General features: G+C 42.8%; 1 protein-coding gene across 48 annotated transcripts in view; it reads right to left on the bottom strand.

The window, feature by feature from the left end:
- FHOD3 (formin homology 2 domain containing 3) overlaps nt 1–20,701 on the bottom strand; it is a 508,721-nt gene that overhangs the window by 283,028 nt on the left and 204,992 nt on the right. For all 48 annotated transcript variants that reach the window (XM_054243584.2, XM_035269718.3, XM_054243586.2 and 45 more), the window contains exons 4-5: nt 17,928–17,995; nt 7,645–7,750 (exon numbers count right to left, since the gene is read on the bottom strand). In XM_054243584.2, coding sequence (XP_054099559.2) covers nt 7,645–7,750; nt 17,928–17,995 — 174 coding nt within the window. The remainder of the gene's footprint in view (nt 1–7,644; nt 7,751–17,927; nt 17,996–20,701) is intronic.

Genomic DNA, 20,701 nt, shown 5'->3' with positions numbered 1-20,701 from the left:
ATCTAATCAACCTAAGAAGGAGTCAGGTTAAGATTAAATTACGATATGAATCCTGACATATTTAGTATGGAATAGTAAGTTAAACCATACAACTTTGCCCTTTCTGTAGGTAAAAGTGGTCAAATATCAGCAACTTCACCTGGGTTGGCCTAATGCTGCTCCAGCTGGGAGATGCTTGCCAGGGCTACTCAGCTGTCTATTTCTTTAGAAAGACTGCTCTACATGAAGTATTTCTGTTACAACTGAATGCTTGCTATATTCAACAATATTCATAATTAACTTGTACTTTAGGAAAATTACAATTTGAAAGAAGCTGAACATGGTGGCTCATGCCTGTAAGCCTAGCACTTTGAGAAGCCAAGGTGGGAGAATCTCTTGAGGCCAGGATTTGAGACCAGCCTGAGAAACATAGTAAGACCTCATCTTTACAAAAAATAAAAAAAATTAGACAGCTATGGTGGTACATGCCTGTGGTTCCAGCTCCTTGAGAGGCCAAGGCAGAAGGATCACTTGAACCCAGGAGTTGGAAGCTGTAGTGAGCTATGATTACAACAGCGCACTGCAGCCAGGGTGATAGACTGAGACTGCATCCCTTAAAAAAAATAGAAAAGCCTTACTCACCATAAATTAAAGTTACCCAGAGACAAGCATTCTCTAATCATAGGAAAAAATACCTTGGAAGAAAGCGAGAGGGAAAACCAAGATCAACCTTAGAACCGAAGTACTCATGTAGAGTTAGAAGCTGATGGCGAATATTGCACTTGCTGCCCAATGAGGTGAAGGGCTCAGGGTCGTGGATGCTGCTTGCCCCACCCATGGAATAGCCCAGCTTTCCTCTCTCACCTCAGAACAGAGAATATACAAAGGACACTTTGTCCCATCAGAGGTCAGGATCTGGCCCCGGCCTTTCCTTGCTCCCCCTGGCAGGAGCTCCTCACCCACCTGACCCATGGCGCTCCTGTACACAGCCCTAGGGGCTGACAGGCCATCAGGGCACCAGCCATAGTGACGATGACTCGGATCATTCAGCACCTGCAAAAGCAGCACAGCAAGGAGCCTTCAAATCACCATCCTCCAAAGCTACCCAAATGACCAATGAGATGTGGACAAGAGAGTCCCCAAGCCCTGAGACTAGGGGTAGGCCAACCACACCCTATTGACCTTGGCAGATCCATCCAGAAACACCAGCAAGACTGCAGTTGGCCCCAGGAGAACCAGCTCCCTTCCATGGGAAACACAGCACTTCAGGAAGTCAGGCACAAAGCTGGACAAAGACACAGTATCCTATGGCCTGGCAGGCCAGGGGAGAGCCATGAACTGCCCCAATTTCAGTCCATTTGGGGTCCTCTGTGCCTGTACAGGCTGGAATGAGGAGGACACAAGTACAGGTCCTATATACTCTCTGGCCCAGGTTCTAAAGAAGGTGCAGGCCTGATGTACAGTGGCAGGGGGTGTCAAGAGGAGCCACAGATGGGACACACAGAGTACACCAGGGAAGAATGTGTCATTGTGTACCAACAGCAGCAGGGTGACTAAGCCTTCCATCCCCTCCCAGGTAGTACAGGCTGCAGCTTCCCTGCCCCTGACCACACTCCTGGGCAGGGTGGCTGGTCCACCCTGGAGGCCACATCCCTAACAGCATGCCAAGGGGACATGAGAGAGAGGCCAGAGGGAGGTCAGACCCAGCCAGGGTCCCAAGACACCTAAAGCAGAGTTTTCCACAACTACAGAAGGAAGAAAAAGCAAACACCACGTGGAGATTGCAAGGACCAGCTTCCCCATCCCTCCCCAGTCCTCATCCCACAAGCCGGATCGGCTTAAGTTTTCAGTATTTCAAGAAAAACCAGAAAGTTTATCTTTATGTCAAATCTCCCAGTTTTTAATTATTTGTAATTAAAAATCTTGACACCTATTAGATAGGGCACACAAAATACCTGCAGGCTCCCTTTAGCCCCCTCGGGCTGCCAGTCCCCACATGCTGCAGTGATTTTTTTTGAAATCGTCCTGTTATACCACTCAGCAAGAGGAGAGACATCAATTGAGGAAGGACTCCATTCTCAACACCAGCCTCAACCCACCTGGGGCTGGAGACACCTCCAGGACTCATGTGTCATCCACATCAAAGCCGAGCTGCACAGCTACCATAACAATCCCTGAAGCCCAAACCCAAAGCAAAAAACCCTCCTGGCAAGAGGCAGGAAAGAGCTTCCTCCAAGCCAGCTGCGGGGGACACAAGGCCAGTGTCATGAGGTTGCAAAGAATCAGGCTGGGCCGTTCTGTGGAAAATACAGTAGCCAAGGACCTAACCTTGATTGAGGAAGCAAGAAACTCTTCCCCTTTGCTCCTGTTTCCTTACCTTGGGGCCAGTTTGGTGCCTTCCCTATAGTCTGAACCCAAACTCTGCTCTTCTTTTTGGCATTTCATAAAATGCCAAAATACAAGCTTCAGTTTTTCTGACATGAAGGACGTTTAATAATCACATGATCATTTTGTGCCCCTGCCTTCTAACATCATAAAATCTCTTTCCATGCTATCTATGATATTACCATTTCTGGAACCGTCAATGCCAACAAACACCATCTGGCCATATGTCCTGATTCTCATTAAGGGATCCCCTAATATGCATGGCATTTGGGGATTATTTTTCCTATAGTGTAATATAGTCAACTCTGGCACAGTTTTTTCCAAAGGAGCCTGAAATCTGGGTTTTTAAAAAATATATCAAATCTCCCAGTGTTTAAATGCTGACAACCACTAAAACATTTAAAAATATATGAGAGCAAACAAAATCTATCTGCAATTTTCATCTGAAATGCAAAAGCTGAGTTAAATGAGTTTTAAGATCTCATCCAGCTTTTAAAATAACTGATACCCACTGAGGCGTTTTATGATTAATTGGTATTTTGCTTTAGATGAAATGACCACATTAAATTTCTCCATGTAAAGCAAGCCCAAAGAGGTGGTTTCTCTTGAGTTACAGCCAGAAAGGGCAGCTGGTCTTACTGTTTCTACTTATCTTTCTCTTTTCTCCTCCAAAGCATATTGCACATATGCAATTTCCAAGCTGACAAGACACATGCAATTCAGCATATAAAATATGCCATAAGAAGACCCCATAGGGACCTGCTTCAAGACAGGGTGTATCTCGGTTTCATCGTCACAACCCTAGGGCCTGACATGGTGCACGGTCCATAGAGAAGGCTCAGGAACGTGTGCAGAAAGTTTAAGTTCCCAGGAATCTACCACTCCAGGTCCTCCTTCCATAAGAATAATTGTGAGGTACAAAATTCCATAGTAGATTTAAATTAAATACTGGCTATCCCAAAAACCTTTAGATCATTAGCTACAACCATCCAAGAAAAATAAGTCAGATAAATATTATTCCTCCATGTTGCACAGTTAAGACCTCTTCCCAGCAGCCTGCTCACAGCTTTGGACTGCACTTGCCTATACTGTAACTAAACTTCTTTCTACTCCTCAGCAGACACAGCCTCAAAGAAAAGCAGCAGACTCTTGGGCCTTAAAAAAAAATGCTGAGAGGGGCCGGGCGCGGTGGCTCAAGCCTGTAATCCCAGCACTTTGGGAGGCCGAGGCGGGTGGATCACGAGGTCAAGAGATCAAGACCATCCCGGTCAACAAGGTGAAACCCCGTCTCTACTAAAAATATAAAAAAATGAGCTGGGAATGGTGGCACGTGCCTATAATCCCAGCTACTCAGGAGGCTGAGGCAGGAGAATTGCCTGAACCCAGGAGGCGGACGTTGCGGTGAGCAGATCGCGCCATTGCACTCTAGACGGGGTAGTAAGAGTGAAACTCCGTCTCAAAAAAAAAAAAAATGCTGAGAGGGGGCTATGTATACAAATAAAGATAAATTAAGAGTTCTAAAAGCAGATCTGAAAAAGTCCTAGGTTCTCTACATGCTCTTGTTTCCTCTGGGGCCACAGGACTCCCACGTGGCCACACAGAGTGAATCTCCTGAGATGACTTCATGATGGGCACACTTGTCGAAGCACTAGGACAACTGGTTGGCAACGTCATTTTTAAAGATGCTATCTTGCCACAGCTTTTTACAAACAGGGTCTTGTTCTGTTAATCAGGCTGGAGTGCAGTGGTGCAATCATAGCTCACTGTAACCTCACATTCTGGGCTCAAATGATCCTCCAGCCTCAGCCTCCAAGTAGCTGAGATGACAGGCATGTGCCACTGTGTCCAGCTTAACTCAGTTTTGAGGCCCTGGCTAGTGACCAACCAGTTCCCCTTCTCCAGCAGCAACTAAGCCCACACCCAACCTTCTCTCCCACTGGGCTCTCACACCCTGGACCACTATACACAGGCCCTCCCCACTCCAGGGCCACCCTGAGCCTCAGGGCCAATCCTCAGCCAGCTTGCCTGTCCCTTGGAAGGCACATGCAGGTGTTTGCCACAGTCTGCCTCTCCCTCCACCTCATGACCGACCTCTGAGCTTCCTGAGTGGCCCTGCATGGGTGCCATTTCTTCTCCCCAAGGAACTGTGAATAAAATAACTGCAAAATTTTTCCCAGCCTCTTCTCTTGATCTGTCTCTGGCCTCACCAGTCTTCACCCAAGATAATATGGTTAAAACATGGATGGACAAATAAAGAGGCAATTCAAAGGTTGTTCTTGATTGCAAATGTCCAGTGGCTACCAGCAGTTAGCACTACCTTAAAGCCTACATGAGAAACTGTTCAAAGTCACAAAGGAGTGACTCCACGTATGAGCTAGGGAAAAATCACAGCTTCCCTGTAGGAAAACACAAACGTCACATCCCAAGAAACGTGTCATTTCCTCCCTTAGAACTTACTTTCCTGGTATGGGCTTTGGTCAGACACATCAAAATGTGGTGACAACTGGGCCCAGTGCCCTGGTGACCAAGTCCTCTGAGACATAGGCATGCAAAGGCACCTCTGTTCTAGGAAAGCAAACTGTCTTGCAGTAGACTGAATGGAGTGCTCATCTTTCAGATAATGCATGATGAACCTTCTGGTCACTAGTAATGAGACACTATTGGAAAGGAAAATATGAACACAAGGCTCTGGTGGTGACGATGGAAATATGAGGTCTTCTCATGTTTTAGGAAGAGCTGTATGCATCTAGGGCCTCACCTTCCTGGCATTTTCTAGAAGGACAGGCAGAAAAGCTGGATGAGAGAAGCAGCAGCTGGTTGACAGGGGCTCTCCCCTGGTCACAGGTGGGCATTCTGAGAACATTCAGGAATTGCCTCTAGCACCTTTCTGATTCAGGTGAGAACACTGTAAAATTAACTACTGCAAGCTTTATGGTAAATATTCACTAAGGTAGAGGATGTGGATGAAGTTCCCTGTATCAACACCATCTTTCATTGCCAGCAAGTACAATTCACACCATTGGCAACCAGGACCTGTGTTTAACCCACACATGCACAAGGATTCCCTCAGCAGCCTGCAGACCGCCAGTGGGAGGGGCCTCCCTGTTGCTCACCAGAAAGGGCTTTCTCAGCTATGCTTAATTTTCTTTCCAAACTCCCTCTAAGCAGCTGAGACTCATAACCCTCAAGCCCACACCTTTCTCTCTGTTGCCTCCCCTGTGGAGTCTAGGAAGGCACTCCATTTGCCAGTCTCCCTTGCAGCTACAAAGGGTCATGCGATCCAGTTCTAATCCATATGAGGTCTAGGGAAGAGGAGGTGAGTTCTGACCACAGCAGACAGGGCTGTCCCCCTCGACCAGGCTTGGATGTAAACACTTACACTGATGATCATATAATAGACACACAAGTATGCTCCTAGATAAGGGTCAGAAGAATGGGGACAAACATAAAGATGGTTACAGCTCTCCAGAGGTGTGTCTATGTGTGTCAGGGATAACTTATTTTTTGGTAAAGTTAAAATAATGTACACTTTAAACATGAACAAGATATATATTGTCAGTGTGGACCACTATTCAGAATTAGGCAATTTAAAATATATCTCCTAACATGTGGTTCAATATATGGGCATCAATATTATACTTGGAAAATAAACTAGAGGAAGCTCTCCCACCCTTATCTCTGTACCTTCCTCCTGTCTAGGTGTTAGCCCAATGTGAACAGAGGTGAGAATCCAGGCCTGCACTCATCTCTTTAGACACACAGATGGCTGCATTTGGATGCAACATGGCACAACAACTTTGATATAAATGTTTACATTATTAAGGATAGAAATCACAAAATTCAGCAATAAAGCATCTCTGCTCACTACTTGTAATGGAGGATCTACTACAAGCCCAGGAAAAGACTGAGAGTGGACAAAAAGAGCCAGTCCACAGCCCCACAAACACTGCTGCACACACACCAGAGGACGGCAAAGTGAGAGGCTCAGGAACTCTCACAGACATGTGCCATTTATCAGAATCAACAAAGACAACACTGACTTGAAAAGACGACCTTAAAAAAATGTTTTAATGAGCCCTAAGTTCTCTCTGTTGCTTTTTATTACAGTGATGCTACAGAAGAGGGGAAAGAAGGAAGGACTGAAAGTTCTGATTGGCTGGAAAACACCACAGAACATAAGGGAGCATTCTCACGGCAAAACGAAACAGATGAGATGACTGTCAGTTTCCTTGTCTCATTCAACTCCAAACACAGACACTGATATTAAATCATACTTTTCATCTATGATTTTCATTCTTCTTTCACCCAACCAGAAAAGAAAGGAAGGTTTGGGTGGTTTTATTTTCTCCTATGAGCACTGTGGGGTCACAGGCATAGATACAGAGGGGATGACAGAACCCTGACCAGGCTTGACATACCTCAGTGCATGGGCACAGCTGCTGCCTGGTGCACTATGGGAATTGAGTTTATTAGGTAAAAAGCTTGACTTCTTTAAGTATCAAGTTATTTTCAACTGCGAAATGTAGATAATATTAAACTATATAAAAGTTCTTTTGTAGGTCAAAACTGTTGATAGCAGCAGTTTCATATGGTTCAACCTAATCATTCCTGCCCTGCCTTTTTTTTTTTTTTTTACAGGTTGCTTTTCAGGATCACATGAAATTATTTATATAAAGATGCACAAAAAAACCTATGTCTATAAAAGCACCATTAACTTCATGAACTGGAACGGGAGTCAGCACTTCAAACTCCACATTTGCATTGCTTTGTAATGAAACCAGAATCGTTCTTTAAAAGGAAAATTCCCAGACCCACTCAGAACTATCGAATCACAAATACGAAGACAAGGTGAGAAATGTGCACTTCGACAAGAGTCCCGGGTGATAACTCAGATTGGGAAGAATTTTTTTTCCCCAATAAATAAATTGGCCCCTTTGGTTTGGGGTGGCTTTCTGCTGAGATGCAGGCTTTTACCCAAGGCCATTTAGTATGTCTCCTTCCTCAATAAAGAAGAGAGATTATAAAGAACCCAGTGAATGGTACATTTTTCCTAATAAGCTGGTAAAATTACTTCAGGTGAACGTCAGTAAAAATTAGCACAGTCACCAATTACTAGGAATTGATAAAACCTGATACAGATGTTTTTTGCCATAGGGTGTCTTTACCACCTTAACTCTCAAACAAAGTCTTTTAAAAAGCTCTCAGTAGTTAAGTTCCTGAAGGTAAACCCAGATTCCCCATGCAGCTGGGGCAGCCACTGCATACCCAGTCATGACTTACCCCTTAAGATGTAGTTCTGATAGTTCTGATCAGCCTCAGCTCCCACCTTGATCAAACATGTCAGACCTTCAGCCACTACAAATTCATGCACCAAATCCTTGTCATCCTGGTAGGAAAGAAAAAACAAGACTTCAAATACTGTCTCTGCCCATCTTCCATCCCAACTGTGCTGCTAAAACCATGTAAAAGCCTTTGAAGCCAGAACGGCCCCTACAGATTGCTCTGCTCTATTCAAATGAAGCATCTCAACTGTTGCCAAAAGAATTTTACAACCAGTCCTCACATTGTCCTTTGCCAAAGACCAATTACTGCCTCCTGGGCAATCTAATAAAGATAAGGCAAATGAATCTCCTCACTGCCAGAAATATTTACAGTGTCTTGTTTCTCATTCTTCAAAAAACACCAGGCTCTACTCCCCCATTGGTCCTAAGGGACTGGCCATGTGAAGCTTGCTGGTTTTTTAACTAGAGGAAACTTGATTGCAGCAAAGACCATCAGGTGAAGAACTCAAAGCCACTCCTGTGTTCTAAAAACAGTCCTTAGGACAGTGATTTCAGAAAAGGGTCTTGCAAAGACTGAGACCCAAAGGAAGCAGTTTATCCAACCTCCAGTAGTTGTGCTGCCTGCAGGACGAGCATGGAAGCAGGATGCAGGACTGGCCATTAACCTGGAGCAACCGTGCCATCCCTCGAAAGGACACCTTGGTTGGCTTGCAGACCTGATCACAGAAGGCAGGACATGGAAGAAACCTCAGGGGTCATCTCACTCGATGGTTCTCAGACAAAAGTCTCCAGACCTATCAGCCAACAGAGACTAGGAGCAAGTGCATCTCCTGGGAATTTGTTAGGCCCCACCCCTGCCTCCTGAATAGGAATCTCTACAGTGAGGCCTGTTTCTCAAGCTCAGAAGCAGGTGATTCTGAAGAGGTCAGACGGTTCTCACCCCAGACTCCTTCACATTAGAATCATCTGGGGAGCTTTAAGAAGGACTAGAAAGCAGGACCTTACCCAGATGGAAATAATCCAAATTTCTGAGGTGGGGCCAAGGCTCTGCTATTAAATTCCCCAGGAAATCCTCAAAGGTTGCCTTTTTAAGAACCACTGATTTAATGCGACCTTTTCTTTACAGATAAAGACACTAAGACACAGGAGTGGCAGTCACTTTACTCCATTCAGCTAGACTTGAGCCCAGTCATTTTTCCGGAGTACCAAGCTCTCTGGAGCTCTCTGAGAGGGATTCTTCTACCATTGTTTTCCTCAATTGAGATTAGGAGATTCCTTCAATTGGACAGTGCCTTGTCTCAAATGTATCTAGGATAAAGCTGGAACATTCATCTTAAATTATCACAACAGAGCAAAAATAAAAAACCTCAGTGATTTAAATGATAGAAAGCTTAATGGAATAATGAAAGGTTATTATTATAGGAAAAGTCAGCAACCATGGCTTATCTCCAAAAGAGAAAAAATAATGTAGATGAACTGGCATAATTCTGTTCCTATATGAAATCAGCCCCTTATTTTGATTTTTATGGCATTTTCCAATTATATGGATGGTGGACCAGTAAATGTGGGCAGGCTCAGCAAAGGCTCCCTTTGAACCAGGAAAGAGCTCTCCAGGGTCAGAGCTCACTTGGGGGGAAGGGTGAGTGAGTGATGCCTGCGCCCTGAATGTAATGAAAGACAGCTGTGTTAACTCAGACTTCAAGATAATCATGGCTTTGGAAGAAAGAAAATGGGACAATATCATGAGTTTTTGGAAAATTACTTTACACTCATATGTATAAAGGAAATAAAAAATAATTCTCTCTCCATCCATATCCTTTTCCACCAGCATATGTGAAAAGTGAACATTTAGATGAGCTCATGTCTAGTCAGAAAGTTTTTCCAAGCATGTAACAAATGTTTATTACTTTAACTAAAGCTAGATTCACATATGACTTCATGGTGAAAAAGTGAGAACAAGCTCTCAAGAAACCACTCAAGCTAATCACTAATATTAATATACCAGAGAATTGACTGTCTGGCACAGGCACTTGGAAAAAACACTGGACAGGCGAGACAGTGTTTATAAAAATCGTTCAGAACTTTAACCGAAATTTATGCACATATGTAGATAAGGCACTTAGGAAAGAGAAATTTATTGATAATAAATGTGGAGAAAATCTTCCAAATTGGCAATGTGCTAGATTTTACACATATATCCTAAAATATATGAGCGTTAAGAAATGATTTTTAAAACACTGGTTTCAGAATAGAATGAAATCAAAATATTAACACTGATAGCTGTTTTTTTACTGCATTTCAGAATTTTCTATAATTGCCATATATTAACCTGGGATCATTTTTTACATGCCTATTGGTCAAGGAATATTCAATTCAAAGATGACCAATGCCTCTGTTTTTCAGACACTTACAATCTAGTTTGGAAAAGAACCTCCACATCTAGAAAACACAAGAGATGATGGAGACTCTGACCCACAGGTATGGAAGGTGGTGATCCATGCCCAGACAGCACCACTGCCTGTGTAATCCAATTAATTCCCCATGCGTCGCTGCCCTGTGGTCGAGTGCTGCTTTGTGCACACGTGTGTGGTCTTCCAAACAGACTATAAACTTCTGGTAACAAGCACCTTCTTCCTTGCCTACATGGTGCCAATGAGGCTGCTCAAAAATATTTGCTTAATGACGGTCCTGGGAATTCAGAGAACACACACTACAGAGTGAACTTGGTTAAAGGGATCTACAAGAGTCCAAGCATGTTTATTTTCAATGTTTTCAATTGAGAGAATTTTAAAGAGATACAAAAGGCAGCAGAATAGTCTAGTGAACCCCAGGTGCCAATCAACACATACCAACCCTATTTCATTGATCATGCTAACCCTTTCCCTGCCACATTAATTTGAAGTGGGTCTCATACATCACATCATTTAATCCATAAACATTCCAATATGTATCTCTAAACTACAGGAACTCTTTTTAAAAACATGTACTCACGATTAAAAATTAATACTTTTCATTCATTTTCAGATGTCTGGCCAGTGAGCAAATTTCCAGCTATCTCATAAACACTGTTTTTCACAGTTTTATTAGTATCCAAATAAGACTCATACATAGCAGTTAGTTGATATGACTCTTGAACATCTTTTAATTCAAAGTTTGTTTTGTTTTGTTTTTTTCCATTGGAATTTATGTGTTTAAGAAGCCGGATCATTTGTCCTGTAGAGTAGCCCACAGTCTGGATTTTGTTGGTTACACCCCTGTGGTGTAGTTTAACATGTGCCGCTGGGATCATTTACAAATAGTTTATTGCATATAGAAGCATGCAGATGCGGAGGTGATTTTTTTGGCTTGACTGCATCATTGATGGTAGTTTGTATTTCCATTGGGAGGTACCTAATACCTGGCTGAATCTCATGTTCATCATGTCAGCAGTTCTTGAGGCTCACCACATAGATCTCTTAAATTGTTAGGGGCTGCAGAATGGTAATACGTTAATTCTGTTACTTCCTCTTACTTATTAGCTAGAATATTTCTACAAACAAGACTTCCTCTCAACTATTTGATCACCCTAAAGTTCATAAGCGACAAGGCAAAATAAATGTGAGATACTGAAACTTAATTCATTTGCAAATAGTAAGCGAGTTCACTAGCATTTTCCTACATTGAGCTAGATAGCTAGCATCTTTCACCTATTTTCTGTCAATCCATTGTTATTGTGTAGTATCATTATGAACTCATCAGTACAAGCTTAGTTTGTGTGTTTTGATCCACTGCAATTATCACCTTTATTGATGTTCACTGTCTCATCTTCGGCAAGCCAGCGGGAGACCCTTCAACTTAACTTCTGAGTTCTTTTGGAAATAATCCTAAACTATTGATAGCTTTCTTGCTCTCTGTACGATAAGATGTTCCAAGTTTATTAATTTATTTTATTATGTTTCCCACTCCAGACTTGGAATCAGCCATTTCTCCAAGGAGTTCTGGTTCCTTTTGGTGTTTCAGACCATAATCTCATTGCTAGTGGTGCTTTTTGCTAATGAATTGATCATTGCTTCTAGCTCTTTTTAAAAAAAATGCTTATTTGCTTCAGATAATATACATGGGTTCATTCTGATATTTCCAATTAAATTCAGGGACACAGAGTTGTTAAACTTAAGAATCTTAATTTTTAAGAATGCTTAGAATGACAATTAGAATCTCTCTCATGCACACCAGTCTCGGAATAGTAATACCAACACTATCATCACCAATATGATCACTGTAAACACTTTTGTTGTGGTTGTGGATTTTTGGGTGGTTCTTTTCATTCTTAGGGTACATCCTACTAACAGTGCACAAATTACAGTGTTTTGTGCTTGGAATAGTTATTAGATCCTTGGCTCTGCCACCAGGTCTCAATCAGGTGTGAGAGAAGTCAAAGTTGAAGAATGGAGACAAGAGGTAGGCTGACAGACTAAATGAGGAAGGGGGAGGAGTGGTGAGCATGGCTGTCTGGTGCCATAGGAAGAGTCTATCCCAACTGCAGTTGGGGATCTCAGCCCAAGAACAGGACGTAATGGAAGGTGAAGAAGTTTTATTTTGTTCAGCGAAGTATCAGGAAGACACATGTGGATACTCTGAAGTGGAGCTTTGGAATAATTAATTAGTTAGCATAGTATTTACCACATTAGAGACAGGAAAGACTGAAGACAGAGACATCTGCTAGAAAACAATTCAAGTTACCCAGTCCATTCATTTATAGTTTAAGTGGTACCAGATAGTATGCTAGGCACAAAAGGCCTGGCAATGAAACCCAGTAATTTCACAGACTACCAGACTCAAGACAACTGCTCTGAAGCATCTTAAGTTCTATACAGGTTGAGTATCCCTTATCCAAAATGTCTGGGACCAGCAGTGTTTCCAATTTTTTTTGGAACATTTACATATACATACTGACATATCATGAGGATGGGACCCAAAGCTAAACATGAGATTCATTTAGGTTTTGTATATACAATTTACATATAGCATGAAAGTAATACTACACAATATTTTAAATAATTTTGTGATTGAAACAAAGTTCGTGAATACTGAACTATCAGAAAGCAAAGGTGTCACTATCTTAGCCACCCATATATGTGATCTGTGCTAGCTTGGTAGCACCACCATTCCCGACACGGAATTTAGAGGCTACCAATATGCAATCATTGTCTTACACTTATTCATACATAAGTACTTAACAGTAAAAAAGATGGCATGCCATTTATACAATGAAAAATGATAACATGTTCTGGGTAACTAAGAAGTACAGTGGCATCACCAGAATATCTGTCTCCGCTGCTAAACAACAGCAGGCTTTCAGTCTCCCCCTACAACGTTGTGTTTTGATTAAAAGGCTGCTATATACTATATTTTATTTTGGGGGTGAGACTAAACATCACAAGTCATTGAGGGACTAGACGTGGGTACTCTAGGGATAAGGAAGCATTCTTGTGGATGGGCTTTTTAAAACGTTTTCTCCATCATCTGCCTCATTAACAAGAGTTTTTGTCTTAGAAATCTTTGATTTTATAAACTAATATGATTTCTTGTTCTGTTTTGAGTGCACACTGCTCTACACTTCACTAAGCCATCAGATATTTTTGCCAGGTCATCTCTCGGCACTTTTTCTACAGTGTTATCATCTTCATCGTCACTTGTATAAGAGTACCTTGATTCGGAAACATTTTAGCTATTTCAATTCACCATTGGTTCACGAATGAACAACTGGGGATGCTTCATCAATGTTAGAAACTTCAATATCCACTTCTTCCAGCTCACTGATGGACTCTGAAGATAAACATTCAAACGTTTGTATTTATAAGGAGATCAGACATCATTTTCTTCTCACTTGACATACAGAATCCTACAAAGTCACCACTTGTTCATCATCATTATTAAACACAGTCACAGGTTAGAGGTTGTGCCAGGCATGCAGAGCTGAGTCTTTAGTTGCTGTGTTTCCAGTGTGGGCAGCAGTATATCCTTCATGCTAAACATCGTTCATGCTAAACTGCTTTTGAAAACTTTCCACACCCAAGCCTCTGTTCACTGCTGCTAGCACGCTGTTCAAAAAACCGTTTTTAATATTGATTCCTCATTGACCTAAGAACGCCTGAAATTAATGAAGTCACATTTGAGGGAAAGTACATTGCATAAACATTATTTTTGATGAGAATTTCAGCTGGAAGATGAGAAGAACAGTTGTTGAGGAAAAATCTTGCCATCATTATCTAGTCCAGCTTCCCTGAAGTGAGCCCAAGCCCTCAGTACAAAATATTTAGAAAACTAATCAGAAAAAATGATACAGAGATCCATGGCTTTGTGTTAGTGTAATAATGGAATGGTAAGAAATTCACTCTTTTAAAATGGTGAGAATATACTTGCTTATCACAGCAAATTTTCATTTATGTTTGCCTGTGGCATTAGCACAGCCCCGCAGTCATTCTGTCCTTGGCATTTGTAATTCCCTTAGGAGCTGTCTCATCAGCTCTAGTCAGTGGCTTTCTGGGGCTGTAACTACAAAACAGTAATGTTTTTTCATACACATGTTCTGACATCAAATTTTTATCAGTCGTGACCTTAGCAATCTTGTCAATGAATTTCTCCACTGTTTTATGATAGATCAGCGCAGCTTTATCACTGCAAATCTTTAAAAATGTAATGTTGTGTCTTTTCTTAAATTTCTTCAACAAACCTATTGAAAATATGCAGTTCCCTTCCATTTTCAGTTTATGATAGATCTTTGCTTGTTTCACAATCAGCATACATTACATGGCATGTGTTCACTGCATTGCTGATGGATCCACTCTATAAGCAATTGAGATCTTCATTTTAGCTTCATGAAATGTTCTCCTGTTTTTCAGTAACTTCTGTTCATTGCTTTCCATATAGAACTTCAACAGTTTATCCTTCTATTTCTTCAGGTCATCTATGGTGATCTTTCTAACACCACACTCTTCTGTAAGACAGTTCACTTACACCACTGCCCAATTTCTCCAACAGCTTCACTCTGCGCTACAGATAAACATAAATGACTTCTTTTTTTTTTGCCGGCGGGGGGACAGAGTTTTGCTCTTGTTGCCCAGGCTAAAGTGCAATGGCATGATCTCAGCTCACTGCAACCTCCACCTCCTGGTATTCAAGCGATTCTCCTTCAGCATCCTGAGCAGCCGGGATTACAGGTGCCCTCCACCACACCCGGCTAATTTTTTTTTTCATTTGTTTGTTTGTTTTTAGTAGAGATGCAGTTTCATCATGTTGGCCAAGCTGGTCTTGAACTCCTGATCTCAGGTGATCTACCTGCCTGGGCCTCCCAAAGTGCTGGGATTACAGGCATGAGCCACGACGCCTGGCTGACTTCTCTTTTTTGTCACTGTTACCCAAGGAGGTATCTTCAGGCCTTTTGGACATTTTCAACAATACCTTTATACCACAGAGCACAGAATAAGCAAACACACACAATGAGTAATGCACGTACGTCTCAGCCCATGTGGGCATTATGGGGAACCTGCCAGTGGTGCGTCTGGCCTGCACACAGGACATTTCATCACCCTTTGTGGGCACGCTTGCATGGAGGAATCTGGGCATGTGGGGAAACTATATATTATAGCTGAAAGGTAGTGGGAGGGTCTTTTTCCTTGAGGATGCGGAATAAATCGTGTGTTGTGAGCCTGCCCTTGGACTGTGACCGTCACAGAAGATCACGTGTGGAATTTTCTACTTGTGGCATCATGTCAGCACTCAAAAGTTTTCAAATTTTGGAGCATTTCTAGTTTTGAATTTTCAAATTAAGGACACTCCATCTGTACAAGAGGTAAGCACAGGATACTTTTAATGGTATTTGGAGGGACCCTGGCTAGGGTGAGGGATCATTCTGAGAAAGGATCCCTAGCAGAAAGAGATACCAGAAGGAAAACTGAGAGACATAGAGAGTGGGTGTGGGGTAGCAAAACATTCTAGGATAGATCTTGTAGGTCCAGGCCAGACGTGGTGGCTCACACCTGTAATCCCAACACTTTGGGAGGCCTAGGTGGGTGGATCACCTGAGGTCAAGAGTTTGAGACCAGCCTGGCTAACATGCCGAAATTCTGTCTCTACTAAAAATATAAAAATTAGCTGACCACAGTGGCAGGTAGCCATATCCCAACTACTCGGGAGGCTGGGTCAGGAGAATCGGTTGAACTCAGGGAGCAGAGGTTGCAGTAAGCCAAGATTATGCCACTGCACTCCAGCCTGGGTGATAAAGCGAGACTCTATCTCAATAAACAAATAAACACATTAGTTAGTTGTAGGTCCGGGGCAAAGGTATAGAAGAGAAAGGGCATGCCTTATATTTGGAGTACAACTGCAGGAGGAACTCAGGATGTAGCCAAGGACAGAGAGGTGGGCAGCAGAGGCCAGATCAAGTAGGACTTCCATGTTATCCTGAGAAATTCAGATGTAACCCAGAAGGCAACATGGAACCAACAAGAGAGTAACTCCCTCTGGGGGGAAGCTAAGAATGGACTGAGTTAGATAGGACCAAACACACATGGCTCCCTGAATAGCTGCTGCAGGTTTCCAGGTGAGAGGAGGACAGGCATGAACCAAGGCAGACCTCTAAACCCCAAAGCATTTCCAAAGTATGCAGTGGGGCGGAGCAAGCTTGCACCAGGTTCAAACCCATGGCTACTGGAAGAAAAGAAAGAGGATTTGTCTCCAGAAATGTTAACACAGAGAAGGAACTCTGTTCTGAAGAAAAAAAAAAGATAATGGTACAATTGAACACAGTGAAGGAAAAATGGGACAAGAATGTGCGGATGGGACAAATGTGGGGCCCACCCTTTTGCCTATTCCCTCTCAAACAGGGAGAAATCTATTCTGGCTATCACTGACAAAGATAATCTTTCAAGGATGTAGATGAGATGGGAACTGAAAAGAGGTAGGATATAAACTAGAATCCAAAATTCTAACAGAAAGAAACAATGAATCTAGACAGACGCAAGCTCAGTGTGAAGGCCATCTTCTCCATGAACCCATCTCCTGACCCTGCCCTCTGCAGGGTGATCACCTATGCTCTCCCATGGGTGATCACCTTGGGGCTTGTCTGCACACCAGTCTGAGTCCTCTTCATTATGCTGGTGACTTTCTCAGCATAGGAATGGAGGGAAGGCCTAGAATAGAAAGATATTATGGAATCCAAGACAGATTTGCACAGGTACACAAGGGGGAATAGTCACAATAGCATGGTTTATAACAGCAAAATACTGGAAATTAACCAAACCATCTGTCGATAGAAGAATAAACGAAACAAATTGTGTTTTATTCATCTAATGCAATCCTCAATCAGAGCTACAACAGTTATGCCTACGCCTATCCCATCCTCAGTAAGCAGAAGTAGGATATATGCAACATGATCATATGTGCTTACAGCTCATAAAAAAGAATGTCACATATTGTTGGTGAATATTTACCATTAGGAAACATGCATGTGGGGGTAGGGGGAAAAGAGATTGATTGGGAATTGGGAGCAGAACACAGGTCTTCAGTTATGTCTCTAATAGGCTTTGCACATATATGTTTATTGCAGCACTATTCACAATAGCAAAGACTTGGAACCAACCCAAATGCCCATCAATGATAGACTGGATAAAGAAAATGTGGCACATATACACCATGGAATACTATGCAGCCATAAAAAAGAATGAGTTCATGTTCTTTGAGGGACATGGATGAAGCTAGAAACCATCATCCTCAGCAAACTAATACAGGAGCAGAAAACCAACCACATGTTCTCACTCATAAGTGGGAGGTGAACAATGAGAACACATGGGCACAGGGAGGGGAACATCACACACCAGGACCTGTCGGGGGATGAAGGGGCAAGGGGAGGGGTAGCATTAGGAGAAATATCTAATGTAGATGACGGGTTGATGGATGCAGCAAACCACCATGGCACATATATACCTATGTAACAAACCTGCATGTTCTGCACATAGATCCCAGAACTTAAAGTACAATAAAAAAAAATCTAGAAGTAAATATGGAAAAATATTATGATGTGATAAAGTTGCCTTTACTTTTTATTATGTTTGAAATATTTGACATGGTAAAAATGTTCTCAACTGATAGATATTATGACCTAATTTATATTGTAATCTAAGGATAAATATTGTAATCTAAATTTGTCCTTCCTTTTCACAATAAGTTCAGGTAGAAGCTTGTCTGTATCTAATTTCACAGCAATGCGAAAACAGGTAAATGCTTGTATTTTTTCCCATTTACCTGAAATATCTGCTTGAGGGAGAAAAGGGCCCTTCTCAGATCTCGTCCACTGGAGTTGTACAGTTTCTCTGAAATAAAGAATACAAGACACAAATTAATTAAACTGACTCAATTGACAGTGAAAACAGAGAGGATATGAGTGATAACAAAACTACCCCTGGAAAGGTAATGAAAATCTATTCATTTCATTCAGGATGCGAACCTTACCCCCAACCATAAGAAGAATGTTGCACATACATGTCTGGTGTGTGACAGGTGTCACAGTGAGGGGATGTGTGACTTGTAGAGAAGGTACCTAAATTTTTAACCCTCATTTCCCATCCTTCCTCTCTCAAGATCTCTATTTCCAGTTGTTTGCAGACTCTATTTTCCAGTGTATAGACTATTTCCACTTGATGGCCAACTATATCCAGAAAAGTCCATGCAGCCAGAATAGAATCCATCCTTCTACCTCATGCCTCCCTTGCCTTACAGGCCCTGCATACTATGCTTTCTATACCTCCTGTTTCTGCAGTATGTGGGCTGCCTTGAGCACTCTTCTGGTCCCAGGGTTCCCTAGACAGCATGGGAGACCCAAAGGCAGCATGGCAGTTTAACTGACTAGCTGGCTTCCTCTAGTTGCATGAGGGCCTCTCTGCAGGAAGCCAACCTCAGCTTTGCCTGGCCATGGGTTCAAGGATGGTCCTGGCCATGGGTAAGCCAGGTGAAAGATCCCAGTCTTGGAATTCCCTAGATGAAGACTTAGGCTGACTTCCACAAGCTCATTGTTGAGCTGGTCACATTTCAAATATACGAGTTAGGCCAGGCTTCATGAAGAAGAAGGTGAGGTTGACATAGGGCCCGTCCTCCAGGGGTTGCCATACAGCCACAATTACTAGCTGGCCACAATTACTAGCTGGCCAGAGTGATGGTGCTACAGGTGCTGAAGACACACAGGAGGGAGTCCTGTTCTGGTTATGTAGGATGCCAGGGAGCACGGATCCTGCTCAGCCTCCTGGCACCCACTTTTGGCCCTGATCCAGGTGGCTCAAGTGCATAGGGTTGTATTCCTAGCACCAGTTGCCAAACTTCTCCAAAAGAATCACCAAACACATTTACTGAGCACCTGCTGGGCACAGTAGTGCGCACTAGGATACCACAGTAGAAGAACGGCATTATCAGGAGCAAAGACTAATCAGACTGCCTGCATTCCAAACCTGGTGTCACCACTTACTAGCTACGTGACCTTGAACAAAACACTTTACCTCTCTAAGCCTTGGGTTCTCATCTGTAAAATAGGAATAGACAATATTAGAGGAAAATGGTTTTTGTGTTAAATTAAGCATATATATTATGCAAAATACCATTTAAAGTGTCTAGATAGAATAAAAGCATTCAAAGCAATGTCATGTTGCTGGCCAGCCACTCTGGGCTTTAATTCTAGCCTAAAGGGATTCAGGGCAGAGCCACATTCCCCTCTTGTGCAAGTGGCATGAAACACATGGCCCCAGAAGAGTTTGCAGAAGTCTAGTGACAGAACGAATATGCTGATTTTTCACAGTGGCCCAGGAAGTGGATAGGCCCCATCTGAGAGAGATTTAAAAGGACACAGGTATGTAAAGTTCAGTATTTGCTTGGCAGTCATTTCTTCAAAGGCCTCCCTACCAGACGTACTGCCTTCTGCCAAAGAACAGGACCCTGTGGAAACACCCACTTGATGACATCACTTCCCCATTTAAGCCCTTCGTGGCTGCCCACTGCAGCCAGAATGAAATCCAAACTCCTCTGCATGGTCTGCCAAGCCCTTGGTCATACAGCCCCACTCCCTCGCTGTACTGCAGACACTGTGGTTTTCTCTCATATCCTGAGGTAGTCTAGGCTCCTCCAAACTCACAACTTAATACATATTGCTGCTAAGGAGCAGTGGCAAGATGCTGTGGGGTGGGGGTCTGGGGGGTGGTATGTGACTCCAAAGATTTCCTGTTGTTTGACCACTTTGGCATCTACCACCTCTAAACACAACATGCAGCCCACAAACACTTGCTAATTATGAAGACTTCTGATTAAGAGAGAATGCATCACCTTCCTAAAAAGTTAGAACCTAGAAAGCTCCAGAGGAATCAACCATCCCCAATCTGAACATCTAATTCATCTCTGACCCTAAGAAACAAGGCCCCGGTGACTCTCAGGCTGACCTCCAAAGAGTTTGTGTGGCCCCAACATATGAGTAATAGAGTGAGTTTCTCACTGCATCGTGCCTGGAGTAGAACCCTGGTCTCTCAGGTGATCACACTTCTTCCAACTTTCACAGCTAACATCTGAGAATCCCCAGGTATCAGAGAAATAGACTTTGTTTTTTGTCAATATGACTTCTAATAAATAAGAATAAAACTATCATGTGAAAGCAGGGGTCCCCAAAGAAGCATACCCCCAAAGAAGTGGGCCAGATTTATCCTACCCAGGAAGAACATCAGTAGAAAAGAGTCAATTCCAAGTAACTCTTAAAAAGGCAATAGGCTGCCGGGCACAGTGGCTCAGGCCTGTAATCCCAGCAATTTGGGAGGACAAAGCTGGCTGATCACTTGAGGTTGAGTTCAAGACTTGTCTGGCCAACATGGTGAAACCCAGTCTCTACTAAAAATACAAAAATTAACCGGGTGTGGCGGCACATGACTGTAATCCCAGCTACTTGGGAAGTTGAGGCCAGATAATCTCATGAACTTGGGAGGCAGAGACTGCAGAGCTGAGATCATGCTATTGCACTCCAGCCTGGGTGACAGAGCGAGATGCTGTCT

Source organism: Callithrix jacchus, chromosome 13 (assembly GCF_049354715.1).
Source record: "Callithrix jacchus isolate 240 chromosome 13, calJac240_pri, whole genome shotgun sequence".
NCBI lineage: Eukaryota > Metazoa > Chordata > Mammalia > Primates > Cebidae > Callithrix > Callithrix jacchus.
The sequence above is the reverse complement of the archived record's forward strand: the minus strand, read 5'-3'. Positions and strand labels throughout refer to the sequence as shown.